General features: G+C 43.8%; 1 protein-coding gene across 3 annotated transcripts; it reads right to left on the bottom strand.

The window, feature by feature from the left end:
* Positions 1-259: 259 nt before the first annotated feature.
* Positions 260-18,160, bottom strand: pik3r4 (phosphoinositide-3-kinase, regulatory subunit 4). Of its 3 annotated transcripts, none has more exons than XM_036538908.1 (20): positions 18,117-18,160; positions 16,298-17,036; positions 15,958-16,091; positions 15,100-15,691; positions 14,559-14,693; positions 13,718-13,939; positions 13,093-13,266; positions 12,518-12,663; positions 12,020-12,223; positions 11,452-11,653; positions 7,658-7,872; positions 6,679-6,898; positions 5,360-5,525; positions 4,696-4,860; positions 3,693-3,904; positions 3,415-3,546; positions 2,168-2,268; positions 1,841-1,929; positions 1,356-1,476; positions 260-691 (listed from the first exon to the last, which is right to left on the bottom strand). In XM_036538908.1, exons 2-20 carry the CDS (start codon positions 17,013-17,015, stop codon positions 521-523), a joined length of 4,119 nt encoding a protein of 1,372 aa, XP_036394801.1. In that variant the 5' UTR covers positions 17,016-17,036; positions 18,117-18,160; the 3' UTR covers positions 260-520. The 3 variants fall into 3 exon arrangements, with proteins under 3 accessions (XP_036394801.1, XP_036394800.1, XP_036394802.1); XM_036538907.1 differs by having other exon boundaries at positions 17,864-18,122; XM_036538909.1 differs by having other exon boundaries at positions 7,775-7,872; positions 17,864-18,122.
* Between the last annotated feature and the right edge of the window lie 1,174 nt (positions 18,161-19,334).

Here is a 19,334-nt window from a genome sequence, read left to right as displayed (position 1 = left end):
ATTTGAGGCCAGCAGTAAGTTGTGAGGTCATTAAGGAAATGAAACCTGTACTTCTCTTCTGTTCCATTGCAATTCAATACTATAACCATTTGCATTCATTCTCTTTTTTGAGTTTTCAGTAAATTCAGACTCATTGCCTATTGTGTATTGTAAAACACTGCGACATCAGTACTTGTTCTGTCTGGAAAGAGTTAAATACAAACAATTTCAAAACATTAGACATACAATGAAACTTTCTTGATGTTTATTTGACCTCATTCTTATAATCACTAAGTCTACAGATTTTTTTTGACATTTTAGTATAACAGCTCACAGCACGCATTATTGGTAGCAGTATTTGTAAATACTAATGAGCAGCATACATCTGGGTTGCCATATTTAATATATATTTTGCAGCATTAATTCTAAATGCTTGTTTTTTATATTAATAAGATTTATATTATGTACACTAGTTGCTAGCACACTTTCAGCTGAGGGTGTGGATGGGGGCAGTGTGGGACAAGGCATGGGGGGAGGACATTTATTTCCACACTTTGACAATGCCGTCTCTGGAGGCGGTAACGATGAAGCCCTGAGTTGTCTGGAAGGTGGCGATGTCAGTGATGATGTCATGGTGTCCGACGGGCAGGGACTCTGGCCCTCGCCGGGGGGTGTCCTCCGTGGAGCCGCTCTTCTGCTTACTGTGGATCTCCTGTGAGGAAACAGTAATAAAGCAGCACTTTACAGACAGGGCCTTTTAGCACTTTCCAACAACCGCTTCACACAGTAGCAGTATTGGGACAAAATTAAATTAAAAGCTGAAAACAAAAGCATACATTCACAATAATGCGACATATGAGCTGAGAAGGATCTCCAACATTATGTTATCTTATACAGAATCACTGTATTATGCAGAGGGATTTCCTGATAGACCTCTCTTCGTCTGGATGCAGTTACATTATTTCGATCGGGGCTTCCAACCTTCTGCTGATAGTGAACGGACCACATGCACTGTTTTTCATATCTTTATCACTCTACCAATACAACTTCACTGTTTGCGTGACATTTTGAGGTGAAGGGAATCATGGGGGATAAAGAGCATCTGTGCCATGGCAAATAATGAAGGAGCCCTGTAGGCTGTGTTCAATTTTTGGTGTATCTTCATTCTTATATGGGGTTTCAAGCAGCAGATGAAAACCAGTGCATGTAAGGTTGCACAGCACCATGGAGCTCCAATTTATGGCACGAGTGAACACACATAAAAAGAAAAAAAACACAGAGGCTGAAGCTTATCCTTGTAATAAAGGAGGACAACCTATGCTGATGTTGTGGCCCTTGTTAAGCACTGGTCAAAAAAATGGAAGACTTCCACCGACCTGCACGACTTCGGTTCCTTCGATAATCTTGCGGTTGTAGAAGACAGACGGACAGTGAAGGGAGTCATTGGCTCCTCCAGCCACAATGTAGGACCTTTCTGGGTAAGCCAAATCCCAGAATCTGAGAGAGAAAATAACACGTCAGTGTTGAACTGTCCAATGTTTTTCAGTTCTCCAAATGCAGACAATCTCTTTGCAGTGAGTCTGTGGGGGGATTGGGAAGCTAGTTTCAATTATTGCATTAGGATCTTAGCAACAAAATAACATTTTCATATCATATTAATCATAATGTTGAGGTCATGAAGACAAAAGACTTCTTTGCGCTGTCTGAATATGTAATACACAGTGCTGGTGTGCATCGTTTGTGAATATAGAGTGTTGCTTTGTGAATGTGCACTTTCAGCCTGTAGATACAGACTGAATACTTCACAGGAGTCAAGGCCTCAGTCAGGGGAAATTTCACTGTGGCCTCTTGAGGCCCACACCTGATTCTCATGTCAGATCCAGCTGTGAGGAGGAGGGGATTGCCCTCAGCAGGGCTGCAGTATATGCCGTGAACACTGTGGGGCGAGGGCTATGGACACACGGACAGAGAGGACACACAGACACAAAATAGACACGGATTGGAAAAAACATACAGAGACTCAATAGCACCAACATCTTCAGAAAAAAACAAAGATTATCTTATCTATTCATTCACTGTAAATCCAGTTTAGTAAACACTATTGTTCACTGTATGGAAGTGAATATTATTACTTGTATCCCACCAGACGTGAAAATGTGATCATAGACAACTTGGACAAAACAAAGACCTGCATCTCTGAGAGGGGAGGAGCGGAGCTGGCCCAGAGTGTGAACTTTCTGTCTCCCGTTTCCATATCCCACATGGAGACCTCATTGTTCCCCTGGACAGCTTTAAACCACAGTAAGAACAGTGAAGTCAGTCCATTTGAACAGCTTTACACCACAACATCTACAACACAGAATCACTCCAATTGGACAACTTTAAGCTACAGTATCTGCCACACAGAACCACTCTGTCTGGTCAGCTTTAAATCTGAACACACCTTTTGCATGTTCTATCAATATTGTATCAACTGTATCAGTTCTGCTGGACAATACCATACTGTGCCTCTTCCAGCTACTTAAAAAGCTTAACCAAAATAAAACTAGCTGTTGTTCCCTTGAGCAAGGTGCTTAACCCAAACTGGATCAAGCAGTCCTAAGCTGTATAAAATGATAACATGTGAACATCAATAACATTTATTATTCAGCTGCAGCTCCTGAGTGGCTCAGTCGGCAAGGCACTCGTCTTGAGCTCACACTGAGCCCTGTGATTCAAGTTTCAAAATGGCCATGTTATTTGCAGGCAATGACCCAGAGCCCACTTCAAAAGAACAAACTGGCTTCACTCTGCCAGGAATGGAGGCGAGCAGATCAGCCAGGGTTTCCTCATCTCATTGCTGTCATGCGCCCTATAATTTATCAGTCACCTGCACTTTGCTCATATAACGTCAGTGGAGCTGTGCCTTTTTTCCCAATTGTACAGTGGAACTTGCAGCGTGAAAATTAGCTGTTTGCCAATTTTCACGCTGGTTATCAGTGGTTGTCAAGGTAAAACAATCCTAATGCGTAACTGGCGATTCCAAAAAGGGTTGTACAAAGGGAACAAGCTTTAAATATTAAAAAAAATTAAGATATGTAAGTCGCTCAGGGTAAGAGTGTCTCCTAAGAAGCTGTACTGTAATGAAACAATTTTGACATATATGGAATTACAGTATATAAGTATACATGGAATTCACTTTTAAGTTGTTGTAACTGAACTCAAATTATCATCCGTATGGCAAGGAAAGTTTTCAGAAACATCAAATGACAAAACTGCACAGATTTTAAGAAAGTCAAATTTGACCTAGCTGCAGTGGAGAGACTACCAGTTCTGAAAAGTGTACACGTGTCCGTGTCTGTGTGTGTGTTTGGGTTTGCGTGTGTGATGTGTACATTCCACGTGTCCTGTTTGAGTCTCAATAAAGTAAGTGGAATCATTGCGCAGGTGTCCTACCAGCAATGACCGAGGACTGGTACAGTGGGTGCATGAGCAGGCGCCTGATTCGCGCTCGAGCTGGGTGGGAGTGGTTAGAGATCGGGAGCTGAAACCGCATGTCCCAGCATGCCATGGTGCCGTTGCTAGTGCCTATGAGTATGGGAGAGATTAACAGAGGAAGTTCAAATAAAACAACAACAAAATGTTTATGACTGCAGCTGCAGTCCTGCAGTAAATCTGACATGAGCAGGCTGGAGCAGTGTCAGTGGAAGGACAGAGGGGAGAGGAGCACATACCCACACACAGCCAGCACTGGTGCATATCCACGGCAAAGGACGTGATGAGGCCCAGACGCAGGTCGTGCCGAAGGGTCCAGGCGTTGCTGGAGCTGCGGAGGTCCCAGCCCACCAGGGAGCCATTGACTGTAGCGTAAGCCAGCACTGACTGCGCCCCCGAGTTGAAGTGATGGACGTCCACAACACATCCCTCATCCTGCTGGTCTAGGAATCTAAAAAAAATGACATGTATGTGTGTGTGTGTGTGTGTGCGTGTGTGCGTGTGTGTGTTTGTGTACATAGACAGTACCAGTCAAAACTTTGGTCACACTTTTCCTTCTTTATTTTTACTATATACCACCATTCTCTATTTTAGGATAATAGTAAAGACATCAAAACTATGAAATAACACAAATGTAAGACCAAAGAAGTCTTACAACAAATCAAAACTCTTATATTTTAGATTCTTCAAAACAGCCAAAAATATATTTTTTTTTAATTAAAATTTTTTGGAAAGAAATTCATACATAGGCATCAACTTCAAAATTTATATTTGTCTAAGAAACAAATTTCAAGCATTTAAGTACAGGTCTTTAGACAAAAATGTCTCTGAGTGCATGTTTCCCGTTATGATAATCGGGCATGTCCAAACTTTTGACTGGTACTGTATACATATACAAAACACTTCAGTGCAATGACTTATTACAATCACAGACACTAACCGATATAAAATGTTTACATGGGTCAAGCTTTAAATTCCTGTTGCGCTCTTGTCCTGTTGTTTGTACACATTACAGTTTACAATGTTTAGTTTTTTGTTAACATTCAGCTGGTGAAGGCAAACAGCACAGTGAACTAACACGTCAGGAACAGCTGAAAACTGTATTGACCTGAGCATGTGAGGACCCAGGGTTCCTTCAGGTTTGGCCCGAAGAAGTGCTGACACTTCATTGGACCCAAACATATACCCACACCTTGCTGGGCCTCAGCATATAACTGGTTTAAACTGAAGCCTTTACGGTACCTGGTTTGAAAGGGATGAACTTTAGGAGATTTTGGGGGCTTATTTGCTTCGATGGCCAGGAGCTGGATGGATCCATTGTCCGAGGCCACGGCCAGGTAGTGTGAGCCTTGACAAAAGGTTAAGGTTTTCACATGACCCCCGATGCGCGAGTAGGTCAGAACTGACCTGAAACGAAATCAGATTGCATCAGTCGGGCACCCGCTTGTGTGTAGAGGGAGAGACAAAGCAAAACAGAATGAACACCTCTGTGCTTTAGGATGATTGTCAAAACCAAATTACCTTTGTCTCTGACATCATGAATATAATTATCAGAGCTGATACATATCATATTTGGTAGGGATCCCAAATCTTAGTATTTGTGTGAAGCTTCAAAATAATTAAAACATTTACCTACAGATCAGCACACCCACACACAGGCAACTGGCCTTTTTTGCATATAGACTGAAACCGACAGAAAGATAAATGTAACCACCTAAATGGGTTTATGGCCAGACATTACCAGGAGGAACAGCATGCACACTGACAGAACAGAGAGAAAGAAAATAAACAACCTCATTATCTTAGCGGTAAATATCTAGGTGTTTTGCTTTACACCCAAGCCTCACAGACATGGCATGTCACTGCAGGTGACCATTAAGTCGATTCATTGTCTTTGCTGTAGTACCGGGTGGTCGTGGTCTTTCCCTCCATTTTCTGACTGTCCCAGATCTTCACAGTTCCGTCATTCGAGCAGGTGGCGAAGATGGAGTGCTCATCTGAGACGCGAATCCGGTTGACGGCAGACTTGTGCTCGTGCAGGTGCGCGACCAGCAAGCCTTTGGGATGCCAGCCTGAAACATGGGAATAAACCCATCCAAGCAGTGTTAGAGAGGAAAGGCATACCAGGAAATTGGCTCTCGTCTGAGTATGGGTGATGATAATCTGGGAAGCACTGCAGATAATCTTACTGCAGAATATAAAATATTTAATTTGAAGAATTATAAACTGAAAGAGCTTTGACTATTCTCCTGAAAGCACATGAATTTCCAGGAAAAATCTACATCTTGATTTAGTTTAGATTCTTCACTTCTTTACTTTCTCTTAAAGGGGAGGAGAAAAAAACCTGTGAAAATGTGAAAAAAAACCTAGACAAACTTTTCAGGATTAGACTTTCAAAAAAATATTAATTTTAGAGTAAAAATATTCATTTTATTTAGCTTTACTTTGTGTGGGTTATCATGTTTTAGCAGGATAATAAACTGTAACACACTCTGCTGCTGAACTACAACGATGTAACTGGACAGTAATCATATTTTCCATGCCTAAAGCACAAAACTGTAAAAGGAAATGTTTTAGTTATTTCTAATGAAACAGTTATGTCCAAATGGCAAACATGCAATGCTTCCTCTCGATATCAAAGTAGGCATTACTAAAAACACAAAACATGCAGTTCTGCGGGCTCCAAAACAATTTTCTCATATGTTTATTCAAGACGATAAGCTGAATTCAAGAATTTACATCTGGCCTCTTTGAAGCAGAACATACATAGCGACCTGCCTACGCTTTAGAGGAATCAATCTCTGTTTGCCGACCACAATTCTTTGCTGTTAGACACTGGATATGGAGCCAATAAAGTTATCTTCACCCATCTGCACAAACCTTTCCATGAGTCAATGCTGGACAGCAGCCTACTGAATCTTGGACGCTGACTTAAAACAATCAATGACTACTACAGTCTATGGGTCAATCACTGGGTGTCAACAAAAGAGAAAGGTCAAATCTCTCTTCTAATAAAAGGGTTTTATTTTTATTATTTTATTATGACTTTAACAAGACTAAGCATTAACATATTACTATCTCAGAAGCTATATGTAATGCACAATAAATACATGTGGCAATGTAACCCTCAAGACAATATATATTCACAATAAACCTGATAGTTTCAAATTAAAGGACAGTGTAGTAACTTGCTGTGTTTAAAAACTTTCACGACAGCGCCCCCACCTGGCGGCGGCGGCCTGCTCTCCCATTCGGCGCTCTCCATCATCTGCTTGGCCATGCGCTCTGCGTTGCACTGCTCTCGCTTCTGCTGCACCAGCTGCTGCAGCTCTGTCTTGCAGGTGTTGAGGCGGCGCTGGTAAGTGGAGGCTCCGCCCACAGACTGCACCACTGGCACAACCGGGGGAGCTGACTTCCTGGGCTGCGTCCCCGTCCCTTCCGTCACCTTAGGGGAGAAGTCAGGAATGAAATGGACAGTCAGATCTGCAGAGACTGGACTCAATTCTTCATACTGGACTCCTGTTCTTCATAATCAATGTCCCCTTGAGAAGCTATACAGGGAACAATACAATTTGGGGGCATGGTGATGTTGTCATATATAAATCTATTGAATAATTTTGCTTAGTTATTGTCAATATGCCCGAAACCTTGGTCTTCACCTGAACTCAGCAACAATAATAGAGATATATGGAACTCTAGAACCTGGGGCATTCTCGTGACAACTCAGTGCCAAGAAATTTGTATTAAGGAATAAACACTCAACATTTACAAACAAGGATTCAGTAGAGAGGGATAAAGCAGACTGCAATGGGGTGTAACTTGAAGGCACCATGCCCAAACAGGAAACACAATATAAAAAATTATTGCATAAACAGAGGTTGTTTGACTTATAAATTACATTCTAAACAGTCCTCTCCTTCTTTACAGAATCCCCAGAGCCAACACAGAAGAGCGAACTCAGACAGGCAAACATGGCTGTGATGAATGGAAAATGTTTAGTAAGAGAAAACATGGGGGGGTGGCTAGAAGCAGAGAGACAGGGAAAGAGGGAAGGAGGGAATGAGAAGGGGCAGAGAGGGGCAGAGAGCGTGGGGATGAGACAGAGAGAGAGAGAGAGAGAGAGAGAGAGAGAGAGAGAGAGAGAGAGAGAGAGAGAGAGAGACAAAGAAGGGGAGGGCTTGGTGTGGTGGGCCCTGCGGTCGACCTGGGCCGAGGATGGGACATGATGGAGGTTAAGAATCGGGGAGGACTCGGATCGCAGGGGCTTTCCAGGCTGAGTTCCCTCTGGTTCGCCACCGGGCGGAACAAGAACTTTAGATACCATCGGTGGCGTGGGCGTGACGCTGGGGGGCTCCAGGGAACCGAACATGCTTTTCCACTCCTCGTTCATGTTGGAGTCCTGTTTAGTGTGTTTCCTCGCTGAAAGCCAAAATGGAAGATAAAAAAATGAACAAGACAGTAGCACATGCAGTTTTTCTACCTGCTGTGAAGTAGCTTCTTGTCTCTTTCTTCCAAAGAGGGTATCAATTAATATAATATTAATGTATTTGCTCAGAACTGGTGAGCATTCAAACTTGGAAAATTTACGCTACCAATTGACCGGGTCAAGAAAACAGCCACAATATTGACAGTATCACAAATTTTGTAAGGTTTTCTACTCTGTATACTGTATGGTCAAATAGTTGAACAGAGCAGATGGTGATATGTGAGCATGGACAGCACAATCACATTCATATCCATAGCTGTATTAATGCACTTTTATTAATTTGCACTCTGGAGTAATCAAGCAATCAAACAATCACCTAAATGGGATGAGCAACAATACCCTCTAGGAAATTGAACCACATTCTTATGAATAAAATAGCTTTTAAATAGATAGTGTGCTGTGTCCTAGTATCTCAACTTGTGGCCACAATAGTTACAATCAACAAGGTTTGTAATCCATTGTACCTAAATGGCTCAGAGAGATGAAAACTTTAAAACAAGTTCACATTTCATGAGGGGAAATGTAAGGGAAGACTAATTAACATACCAAACAGAGGAAACTAGGCTATCTTCAACACATCAAAGTTTGAACTAATTCCCTAAAAACTTTTTCCTCCAAAAAATCTTCTTATGCCATGAAGTGAATCTTATTTGATGGCATATTAAAAAGCTGGTACAGTACCCATATTACGAATCATAACAAGTGCGATATTTTGGATATAACAGAAACTAAAATATTTATTGACCATTTAAGGATTGCATCATCATCTGTTTCCATTGTAGGATTTTTTTGTTTCTGGTTCCAAAATGGCATAAGAAGCCTGAGTGAAATATGTAAAGAGTTAAAGACTAAAGACTACAAGTTTGTAGCACAGCTATGAGTGGGTGAGTAATTCAGTTGATTGAATCACCAATAGTCCAACATTCCAACAGGACACTTCCATGCGATTGCAACATACCAGCTGCAAGAAAAAGCCACGGTTAGAAAATAATCTCGAGCAGTATATTCACACTCAAAAAAAAAACACACTTGTACCACAACAGGTCCACTGTTAGCGCTTGTGATAACCTGTTGGTTGCGGTAGTGTTTACGAGTGCCACATTTTTTTGCCATACGCATGCATCTAAATATGGTTAGGCAATCTCCTAGAGGTGCCTTATTGCAGGTTTATATTTTTAGTTTTTATACATTTTCCCCAATTTTTGTGCTCAATAATCATGCATTAGGCTTGTCTCACCAGAACAACCTTGACACACTCATACTCACACCCAAGTTCACCAGGAAGCAGACACTGTATGGAGGAGAGGTGCATCCCCCTGACATCAGCTGTGTAACTCACAGATGCCCCAACGAGTCATAGGGTGCCATAAGTGGGGTACTAAAGTAACTCTAGTCCAGGGGTGTCCAAACCTCTCCTGGAGGGCCACTTGTCCTGCATGTTTTAGATCTCTCCCTGCTCCAACACAGCTGATTCAAATGATCAACTCGTTATGAACTCCTGAAGCTGCTGAATAACAAACTGATCATTTGAATCAGCTGATCAAATGACCGATATACCCACCGCTACCCCATGGGAATGAAGCTAGTTTGTTCAAAAAAGTAATAAACGTATGTGGTAAGATGAGAACTTCAGAAAAAACAATACAGTGCATTAAATATGCACAAAAACAGAAATCTGTCTTCACCGTATCATATTCTTCTACAGACTGTGGTGGGGTATGGAAAGCATCATCCAAAAATGTCTGTTCTTGCACCAATTTCAAAACACAACATGCTCTTAAAGGCCAAGTCAATTCAACACTATACCAGAGGCAGCCACGATGAGGTCTGTAAATCAATAAAGAACAAAGGGGATGATAAAACACAGCCAAAACAAGCCTCATTCTTGACACCACAAAGCAAAACAAAGTGGCCTGAACAAAAAAGCGGACACTTCAAAGCTCCAAAGGTACTGATAGATATTAAGAGAGACAATTTACTCAAAACAATGGTGTAGTGAATAATGGTGAAGTACACAAAATGTGACAAGTCATTTTGTATTGGTCTGTTTGACCTGTTTTGAATTAGCACCAGGAAATGGTGTCATTCTCTTAATGTCTGGCAGAGAATAGCTGCAAAGAGCTTCATCCTGCTTCTAGCAACTTTTCTCACAGGTTCAATCCAAATCAGTACTAATAAAAAGTTTCTGAATAGAGTCCAAAAAAAACCTTGACCATTTTTTCAACTGCTCTAGTAAAAAGACCTGAAAATGACACACAATGATACACAGTTTATATGTGCTTATGTTACTTACATACATACATACAGGTAACTGCCAATATAAAGGAAACACTTAACTAAATAAAAGATACTGGTGTGGTTCCTGACTTAATTAAGCAATTAGCATCTCATCATGCTTAGGGTCAAATATAAAAATGCTGGGCTGGCCCAGCTGCCTACTATGGCTTGAAGAAGAGATATCAGTGACTTTGAAAGAGGGTTGACTGTTGGGGCGCCTTTGGCAGGGGCTTCAGTGGCAAACACTGCTCAACTTTCCGGTGTTTCAGAAGGAACAGCAGTGGGCATGTTGCCATGGAAGCCTGAGGGACAGACTTGATCAACAAGGGGCAACAAAGGACGAAAGTGAATTCTCCTTGATCATAATGTTCTGCTGAGAACATCCAAAAGAAGGATACTATGGTCGGGTTGGAGTACCTGATTTACTACGTGAAAGAATCCATTTGTGAGTAAATTGGTGCAAAGAGGCAGTGGGCTACTGGGCAATGGAAAAAAGCCAGGGTCAGATGAGTCATCCTTCTCCTGGTTCTCAACATGTGGACAAGTGCATGTGTGGCACACGCCAAAAAAAAAACCTACAGGCCCAGGTGCTTGTTTCCCAACAGTAAAGGGTTTTGGCAGCTCTGTTATGGTGTGGGGTGCATTCTCCTGGAAGGTTTATGTCCACTCAGCCTCTTAGAAGGCAAGATGAATGCAAAGCCATTCTGAGTCCTTCACACCTTAACACTATGGTGAAGCATTTCTATCCTGATGGGAATAGTCTCTCCCAGGATGACAATGCCCCCATCCACAAGGCGCAAGTGGTCACTGAATGGATTGATGAGTCTGAAAATGATGTAAACCATGGTGCTGCATTCCTTAGACAGTTCCAGACTCTTGCAGAATCTATGCCAAGGCACACTGAACTTGTACTGGCAGCTCATGGTAACCCAACACCCTGTTAAGATGCTTAATGTTGCTGTTTCCTATATTTTGGCAGTTACATGCCCACATACAGGGTAGCTGAGAGGAGCAATGGTTGGTATTACAACTGTACCTACACATCCATACTATACAATTTTTAACTCAGAGAACTGCGGGTTAAGATTTCAGGTAAAGCACTGCTCAATCTAAATTGTCACTCACATAAATGAATGACATGTAAAAGTTAAGCTGTGTTAGCAGACCTTGACAAAGGGATCCGCTAGACAAGTAAATACTAATCATGTAAGCACACTTCAGTGAGCAACGGTTACCTCTTTTGTCCTCCGACTCTTGTTTAGGTTTGATGAGGTCCACCTGCCGCCCAGTGATGCCCAGTGTGGCCAGGTCGATGACCCCGCTCTGGACTCCCTCGCCCAGGTGACTCTGGTCCACGATGTTCGCTTTGGCCTTGTTGGACTTAAGCATGAAGTCTTTGAGGGCCAGCAGTTTGTCTTCCTCAGCCTCTGTCATTCCCTGCAGGGAGGCAGGAATGTAACACTTGAGCTGTGGGTATTAGGGTTCAAGATGATGGTCCTAACACTGGCTGAAAGAGAGAACTGTTAATGTGCCTGAGTGATGTACTTTGTTCTGATCTATTCTTGGGGATGGGTTCAAAAACTGGTGTGTCTCTCAGTGTTGATATTAGGGCCACATCATCAGGTGACCCTCTACCCAAGGCATTTAGGTCTGTGGTTAGGCATTTAGGTTAGTGTGGTTAGTCTACTATAGCATTTAGGTTACTGGTTCTGGTTGGTGGCACTGACAAATGTTGGTAGTACATATCAAATAACATCCACCCTCTGCCCTCCATCCTCCAACCTATGACCTATGACCTATAACCTGTGAGAGCAGCTTCTTCAGCAGCTGGGCAATGGCCGGGTCCTCAGGAATAGGGCATTCTGGGATGGAGCCATTGCGTTTCTTCTGGCGTAGCAGCAGGTGCCTGAAGAGGCTGCCGATGTCCTTGGAGCGCAACGCGTAGTCGAAGATGGAGCGGCTCACTGGCTCTTTCAGAACACTCAGGAGAACGATCTCTTTGTCAATCTAGCACAGGAAGATATCCCAGTCAAAGTAAGTACCCATACACAACGGATGCTTTCAACAAGTTCATGTGTCTACATGTACTATCCCATGCAGTACGCTCTTCCTCTACTCCAAAATGACCTGCACTATATTCAGAGATGGACATTTGTAATGAATAATGAATACGTATTACGCATAGTTACACAATGCTGGCTCATAGACTAACGCTGTTGCAGGCTGATTTCATCATCGAAAGGCCTAGATCAATTCAAACAAGGCTAACATTGGCTGGTGATGATGTGAGCTGAGCCTCACCTGTATGATTGGCTGGGTGATGAAAGGGTTGAGATGGGGCATTAACTTGCAGTAGACATCGGCGATGTTAAGGTGCTGTGCCACCACGGTGATGAACCCCACTGCCCCATACCGAATCCACAGGTTGGGATGGCACAGGAAGGGAGCTGGGAGAACATCAGGGGACACCACATTACGCATTTCAGAGGAAAGTTTTGGGGGGGTTATTTTTGAAGTGTTTTGTAACATATATAAAGGGCATTTATGTGTCACTTCACTTTATTTCTGCAGTAGTCACTATATAGCTACTTTTAAAATTATTCCTTGTTTTATAAGATCTTATATTTGGCAACAAGAAACAAGTTTTAAAAAATTTTTAAATTGCAATAAGTGTCACATTTGTCCATTATGGGCCCACTCGAAGTAAAAACATCCTTCAGATCAGCCTAGAAGCACAAGCACAGGAGAGCACTCTGCATCAATAATTGACGGCACTGACTCCAACCATGGCTCCACCCATAACTGATTTCACTGACTCCATCCACACCCCCACCCATGAATGATATCGCAGACACGCCCATGCTGCTACCACTCACCAATATCGCTGACAAACTCATAGATGTGGGGTTTCTGCAGTAGTCCCAGTTGGCACATGCAGGTAAGGGCATTCAGGGCCTTGTAGATGACAAACTCCTCAGCATCACTCAGGCCCTGCTGCAGCAGCGGCTTCAGGATTGAGGAACTCTGCCAGCCCACATAGGCTGCCACACCTGCAAGGGGGCGGGGACAGAGGCACAAATGCGTGCGAGTGTGAACCTTGGCGATTTACAACAGCTTTTAGCAGACAGCCTAATCTGGGACATTTTACAGCGTGTATGAAACAATACAATATCAAACATCATGCAGAAATACAAAAACGGCACTCTATTTCATGTGATACCTAGGAAAACAATTAATATACAGGCAATTCAATAAAGTTTGGACTGAGGGGGCAAAAAAAATCATGGGTTTGGGCAATAAGGCTCAGCATTGGAGACATGGGATTTAGCAAAGGGAGTGCTGGGCACCATTGACAGGATGGAACCTGATGGTGGCACATAAAGCTGGTACTAGTACTGGTAACTGCAATCTGGAATGTCAGTAAACCTTCTGCTAACTGTTAGAACACCTGACCCGTTTATATAACTACATCCACTTGTCATGTGTGTGGCTAGCGCTTACCCACAATGCTGTCAAAGAAGGCCCCGCGGAGGTGCCAGTCATTCTTGTCATTGAGGAAAGTGATCATGTGGGAGAGGAGCACATCGTTGGCCTTCTGCCGGCCGAAGAAAACACAGAGCCGTGTGATGCCATTCTCCATCAGCGTCTGCTTCACAATGTTCTCTGGGTCGCTCAGCAGGGTGACCACCTTCTGCTGCACCATCTCGTGTAGAGCTTGGAGCTCTGTGGGACAGGAGGGAATGGGGAGGGAGGGAGAGGTTTGGCAGTAAAAGTGTTAGAGCAGAGATAAGAAGAGACAAGAATGGAAGGAAGAGGGAGGACAGGGTGGGGGTGGAATGAAAAAGATGAAGAGCAGAGATGACAAACCAGCAGGAGGAGACACAGGGGGGCAAGGACACATCAGTGGTGTATTATCAGGCTGGTATTTTACCAGCTGAGCCCAAAAAAAAAAACATAAATAAATCCAAACACTAGATCACAAATAATGGACAGGAAAATGTGTCCAAGCATACAAATGCAAAGCTCAAACTGGACCTACATTTGGTGCCTTTTGCAACATCACCAGCCATCTTAATTTCAGAGAATATCGCCAGCCACACTTAAAATCTGTACCCTTTCATTTTTACTGATCTCTACAAAGTAGAAAAGATACATAAACAATCAAGAAATCAAGAAGTACTCTCTAAATCAATTAATAAGAAAGTGTTTACTATCTAAAGCATGTTCATAGCTTACCATCAGAAAAAAAACAAACTTTTTTTAAAGGTGCAAAAGGAACCTCTCTGAGATACAAAGCCTTTGTTTCCAGGAAAGTGAGCTCATACATCAAGCTGAGCCTTACCAGAGTCGTAGTTCTCATTGGGGTGAAGAGCCTCCTCCACATCTTCCCCATTTAAATCATGCTCCATGTTCAGGTTGTTCTCCTGAACCAGCTCCAGAAATCGCAAGGCTGTCTCAGCCAGATGGGCTATGTTCTCTAGAGGGGAGGAAGGAGGGGTGCATTAAATCTGGAGAAAATGCCAACACTTCTGCAAAAGTCAGGCAACTACTCAGTAAACTTTAGATGAAGAAACAATGGAAAACAAATAATAAGATATTTATAACGAAGTAATAAGTGTGCACACTTATTTTCTTCCTTTTTCATGGTTTTCAGGAGACATGATGATATAAACATTTCACAAAATAAGCAGATGCACATGAAGGCTTACACACCATGTCAAGTTATTATCTAAGATAATCAAATCTGGCTGTGTCTGAGCAAAGCCTCTCCCTCCCCATCCACCTGTATGACCCAATAACCAGTTAGTCCATCCTCCTCTCTCCCCATTCACCTGCTTAAGCCAATAAGCAGTCAGTCACTCCCTCGCTCTCTTTCTGTGTACCTGCATATGCCAGACGGACGATGGTGGCCTCGTCCTGGGCCATATGGGCGATGCCAGGCAGAATGTACTCCGGGTAGATGTTGACGTCATTGCGCGGCACCTCCTTCACCAGCGCCAGCACCTTGGTGAGGGTGCGCACGGCCTCGGCCCTCACGCGGGGCACCATGTCGTTGCAGAAGTGCAGCAGGTAAGGCGTGATGCGGTCCAGCAGGATGTCCACGCTCAGCCGCTCGGCCAAGTGCAGCACCAGCTCCAGCGCGGCCAGCTTGGAGTCGCAGGAGCACAGCGTCTGCAGGCAGGACGTGATGACCGACACCAGCACCACCAGCCCGTGCTCCTTGGTGGTGTCCGACTCGGCCGCCGCCTTCTCCGCGGGCTCCCCGCCGCACAGGTTGTGCAGGATGTTCTCCAGGTCCTTGCGGATCACCAGAACCCGCTCGTCCGCGGACTGGAAGGTCTCCTTAGCGAACTGAGCCATGTACGGCTGAAGGAATGTATAAAAGATATCTGGGAAGGCCTTGCCCCTCTGCTGCTTCAAGTACTCCTCCGCTGTCAACCGTTTCTCTGGCTCACGCTGCACCATCTGGGCCACCTGAGTGATTTTCCCATAATGCAACAGTGATTATGGTGCTGATAGACACAATTGTAGACCACAACTACAATTACAGGCATACAAAGCTAAAATTCACAATGGCTAAAGGACATCACTATAGTAAAACAGTTCATAGGGCTAGACGAAAGGTTTTAATTTGAAATGATCTCCTGGGCAGAAAATCATTCTTGGACAGATAATGTTTGTTTTTGCCCCGTGACATGTTTAGAAGGAGGGTCACATCGAAAAATCTTATGGATAATTACCAACTCTCTGACACTCCGGTCCTCGATTTTCATCAGTACTTGCTCAGTCTGAAAGTGGCCTTTGCGGTAGGCTAACAACTGTGAGAGGTCAAAGAGAGGGTTGCCCTCTGTGAAGAGTTCCGCTATCACACAACCTGGAAAACATTGAGAGTAAGTTACATTCATTGATAAAAATTGTAGGTGTTCCCCCCCTGTGTCATTTAAAAAAATGTACACAGCATTTAGCAAAATGCACAGTAAACATATGTTCACTTTCTATTGCCTCCGATGACCCTGTTAAAATACAACAAACAGCTTCACAACAGCTACAGGTGTTCTGAATGCTCAGAAGAAGGGGCACCTGCTGAGAAGATGTCCATGGGCTGCTTGAGCTCCCCTCGGGTCCTCTGGCTGTTACTGGTGAGGTCCACAAGGGGCGTGGTCTGGTCGCTTTCTGTGGCGAACATGCTGCCATCCACAAAGCGCTCGGGGGCGATGTAGCACGTCCTCCTCCTGGAGGTGTCAAAGAAGTAGTTGAAGTCTGCCGGGTTGTCCTCGGGCAGGTACGTGGGCTTGAAGCTGGCAAAGTCCGTGAGGAGAACCCAGTTCCAGCTGGTCACCATGATGTTCTCCGTCTTGATGTCACCGTGCCTCACGCCGGACTTGTGCGCCTGGTCCACGGCGTTCAGGATCTGGAAAGCAATCCACTTCTTCTCCACGTTGTTGAGGAAGGGCCGCGTGCTGATGCGGTCGTACAGGTTGTCCCGCACGTACTGGCGGAAGAGCATGGCCGCCTTCTCGGTCAGCGTGGCCTTCTGGAACGGCAGACAGTTTTGGCACGAGTGCAGGCGGATCTTGAGCTCCTCCAGCTCCTGCTTGTAGCTGGTCAAGGGCAGCGAGGGATCCTGGATAGCAAACACCTTGACAACCACCAGGCCCTCCCTGTGTTTTGCCCGTGCCACCTTGAAGAACCTGGTGCTGCCCAGGCTCTTGTCGTACTCATAGTCGTGGATGTCAGAGAAATAGCTGTCCACAGACAGGATCTGAGAGGGGGCGATTCCAGCCAGCTGGTTCCCCATCCTCCTTCACCTCAGGGCTACCTGTTTTTATTTTTTCAACCAGACAACAGTAAGCTTAGTCTGCATCTGCAAAGTCTAAGCAGTATAAGAATATCGCAGGCGATCTTCCTGGAAACATTTTCATAGCTACAGTTAGCTAACAATTCTGCTTCTTGATTTACCAAAACCAGAAGACCTTGCTTGCAGCTAAAATGTCGCAAATAATCCTAAGTAGTTAGCCATCTAAATTCAAATGAATTTGATTTAAATTATCACAGTGATCGGATCACATTCTAAAAGACACACTATCCTGTCCTGCAAATTGAGTAATATCGGTATTTTCGAACTAATCAAACAGGCATGCATAATATTCAGCTAAAACATGAACTAAGTGCAATACCTTGTTAGCTAAGTTAGCTAATAGCAGTCAGTAATGTAATATTCTGCTAGCAAAGTACATTGCAATAACATAATTCTATCTACCCGGCTACCTCGACTTGTACACTATCGTTCAGCCTAGCGGTAGCAAGCAAGATAGCTAGCTAGCCACATGCAAGTGTGCTAGCTAGAAGCTTCACTATTTCCTTCTAAAGTAGAGGACATTCGCCGAGTCAGTAAGTCATAAAGCAGCAAACCTGATGTAACTAAATTGGTCTCAGACACTAAAAAATACGTTTTTCTGCTTGCATGGCGATGACAGTGCATCATCATGGCCGTTAAAAGCTACAGGACAATACAGAATAAAATCCTTGCAGCTAAGACCATTAGCTTTCTGGTTACCTGGCTAGCTAACAACGTAAATTATTGAATAAACATGTCAACGCAATGCACGTGAAATTCCATAAGACATGGTGCAAGTTATCGTTTACCTGGATCGCGATATGGAAGGTAGCTAGCTAGCTATGGGTAGCTCGCTAGCTCGCTAGCAAGATGACTCACTTCTGTGCGTTTCGTCCTCGTCGTGAACTAACCAACATTTCGAATGGACGGACAATGACAGTCTCAAATTTATTATGCAACTCTACAAAGCTCGCCAGATTTTCACAGATTATAAATTTCCACACATTTCCTGTTAAAACGTGTTTGCTGTAAAAACATATCCCTCCGCTAATCTATTGCTACCTTGTGTTTACTTCCTGCACCGGGTGTTGTGTATCCGGGAGCACAGGGAAGCACCTTGGATTGGCTTGTTTCTTGACACTGTCATGTGATGGTCGCTCTCCGTTTCACGACCCGCTGACCGAGATAAGTGACACAATACGGGCAATTTGCGCCGCCTTTGCATCAATCAGAGTGCCATTCTACTCTGCCATTGAAGCAAAGTGATACACTGATTGCATTATGTGTTAAACACAGATAAAGGTGTACTTGTGAGGGTGACAGGAAAGTGGTGGGCTGCCATCGTGACATCCTCCACATGACCCTCTTCTCTCTCCCCGCTGATACAGGAGGTTCTCATCTCTACCGTAGGAAGGTGACCTTGCAGCTGTGCGGTGCCACAACTCCACTCTCCCTGCTGGTCAAAGAGCCTCCTCAGTCTGACACATACAGGTCTGCTGTCTTCCTTATTCCAGGCAGTTCCCAATGTGTTTGCTGTGGTTCCATTTATTGTCAGCCTCATGATTCACACTGATCCTCAAAACCATTTTAATGAAAGGGTGGGGCATGGATGGCACAGGAGTGGGGTGGTTCAGTGGCACATCTTTCATTAGTTTGCAGCTCTGCTTCTCTGCACTGCTTATGTGCATGAATAATTTACCATTTTCCTTCATTAATGCCATTACGTAGAAGACTGTGGCATTGTCTCAGAACAACTTACTTTGCTTTTTGAAAAAAATTCTGAATGCCAGTCATTGTTAATGAGAAACCCACAAGTGCTTTATAACAAGCTGAACATGGTGTTCTTGAAAACAGCTCATGAGCTGGGGAGGTGAAATGAATATTTCTGATGCTGTAAAGGGAACATAACATTTTTTAAAGAAATAGAATACGAAATGATGCTCTTCTGAATAATCATGTGGACGGCAGGGACCATTGTCAAATATTGTCATGTGTTTCTTGATTTGTCCACAAGGTGTCACAAGCCCTACATTAAAGACAGCACATTGTACAGGAATGCTGTGATTGTTGGTTTGAGTATGCAATGGATGCATTTCACTGAGAAACTCTGTTGGGTGCTGTGGGTGGCCTGGCCAGTCCTCTGTTATTAGGTGTCAATCCACCAGACAGCCAATCTAGTATATGGAGACAATTTATAGTTTGCTTAATGCATTCATATGTCTGGAAGAGGTTGAGAAGAGTTGGTTTGGAGTAGCCAGCTCACTAATGGAGGGTATTATG

This window comes from Megalops cyprinoides, chromosome 10 (genome assembly GCF_013368585.1).
Source record: "Megalops cyprinoides isolate fMegCyp1 chromosome 10, fMegCyp1.pri, whole genome shotgun sequence".
Lineage (NCBI taxonomy): Eukaryota > Metazoa > Chordata > Actinopteri > Elopiformes > Megalopidae > Megalops > Megalops cyprinoides.
The sequence above is the reverse complement of the archived record's forward strand: the minus strand, read 5'-3'. Positions and strand labels throughout refer to the sequence as shown.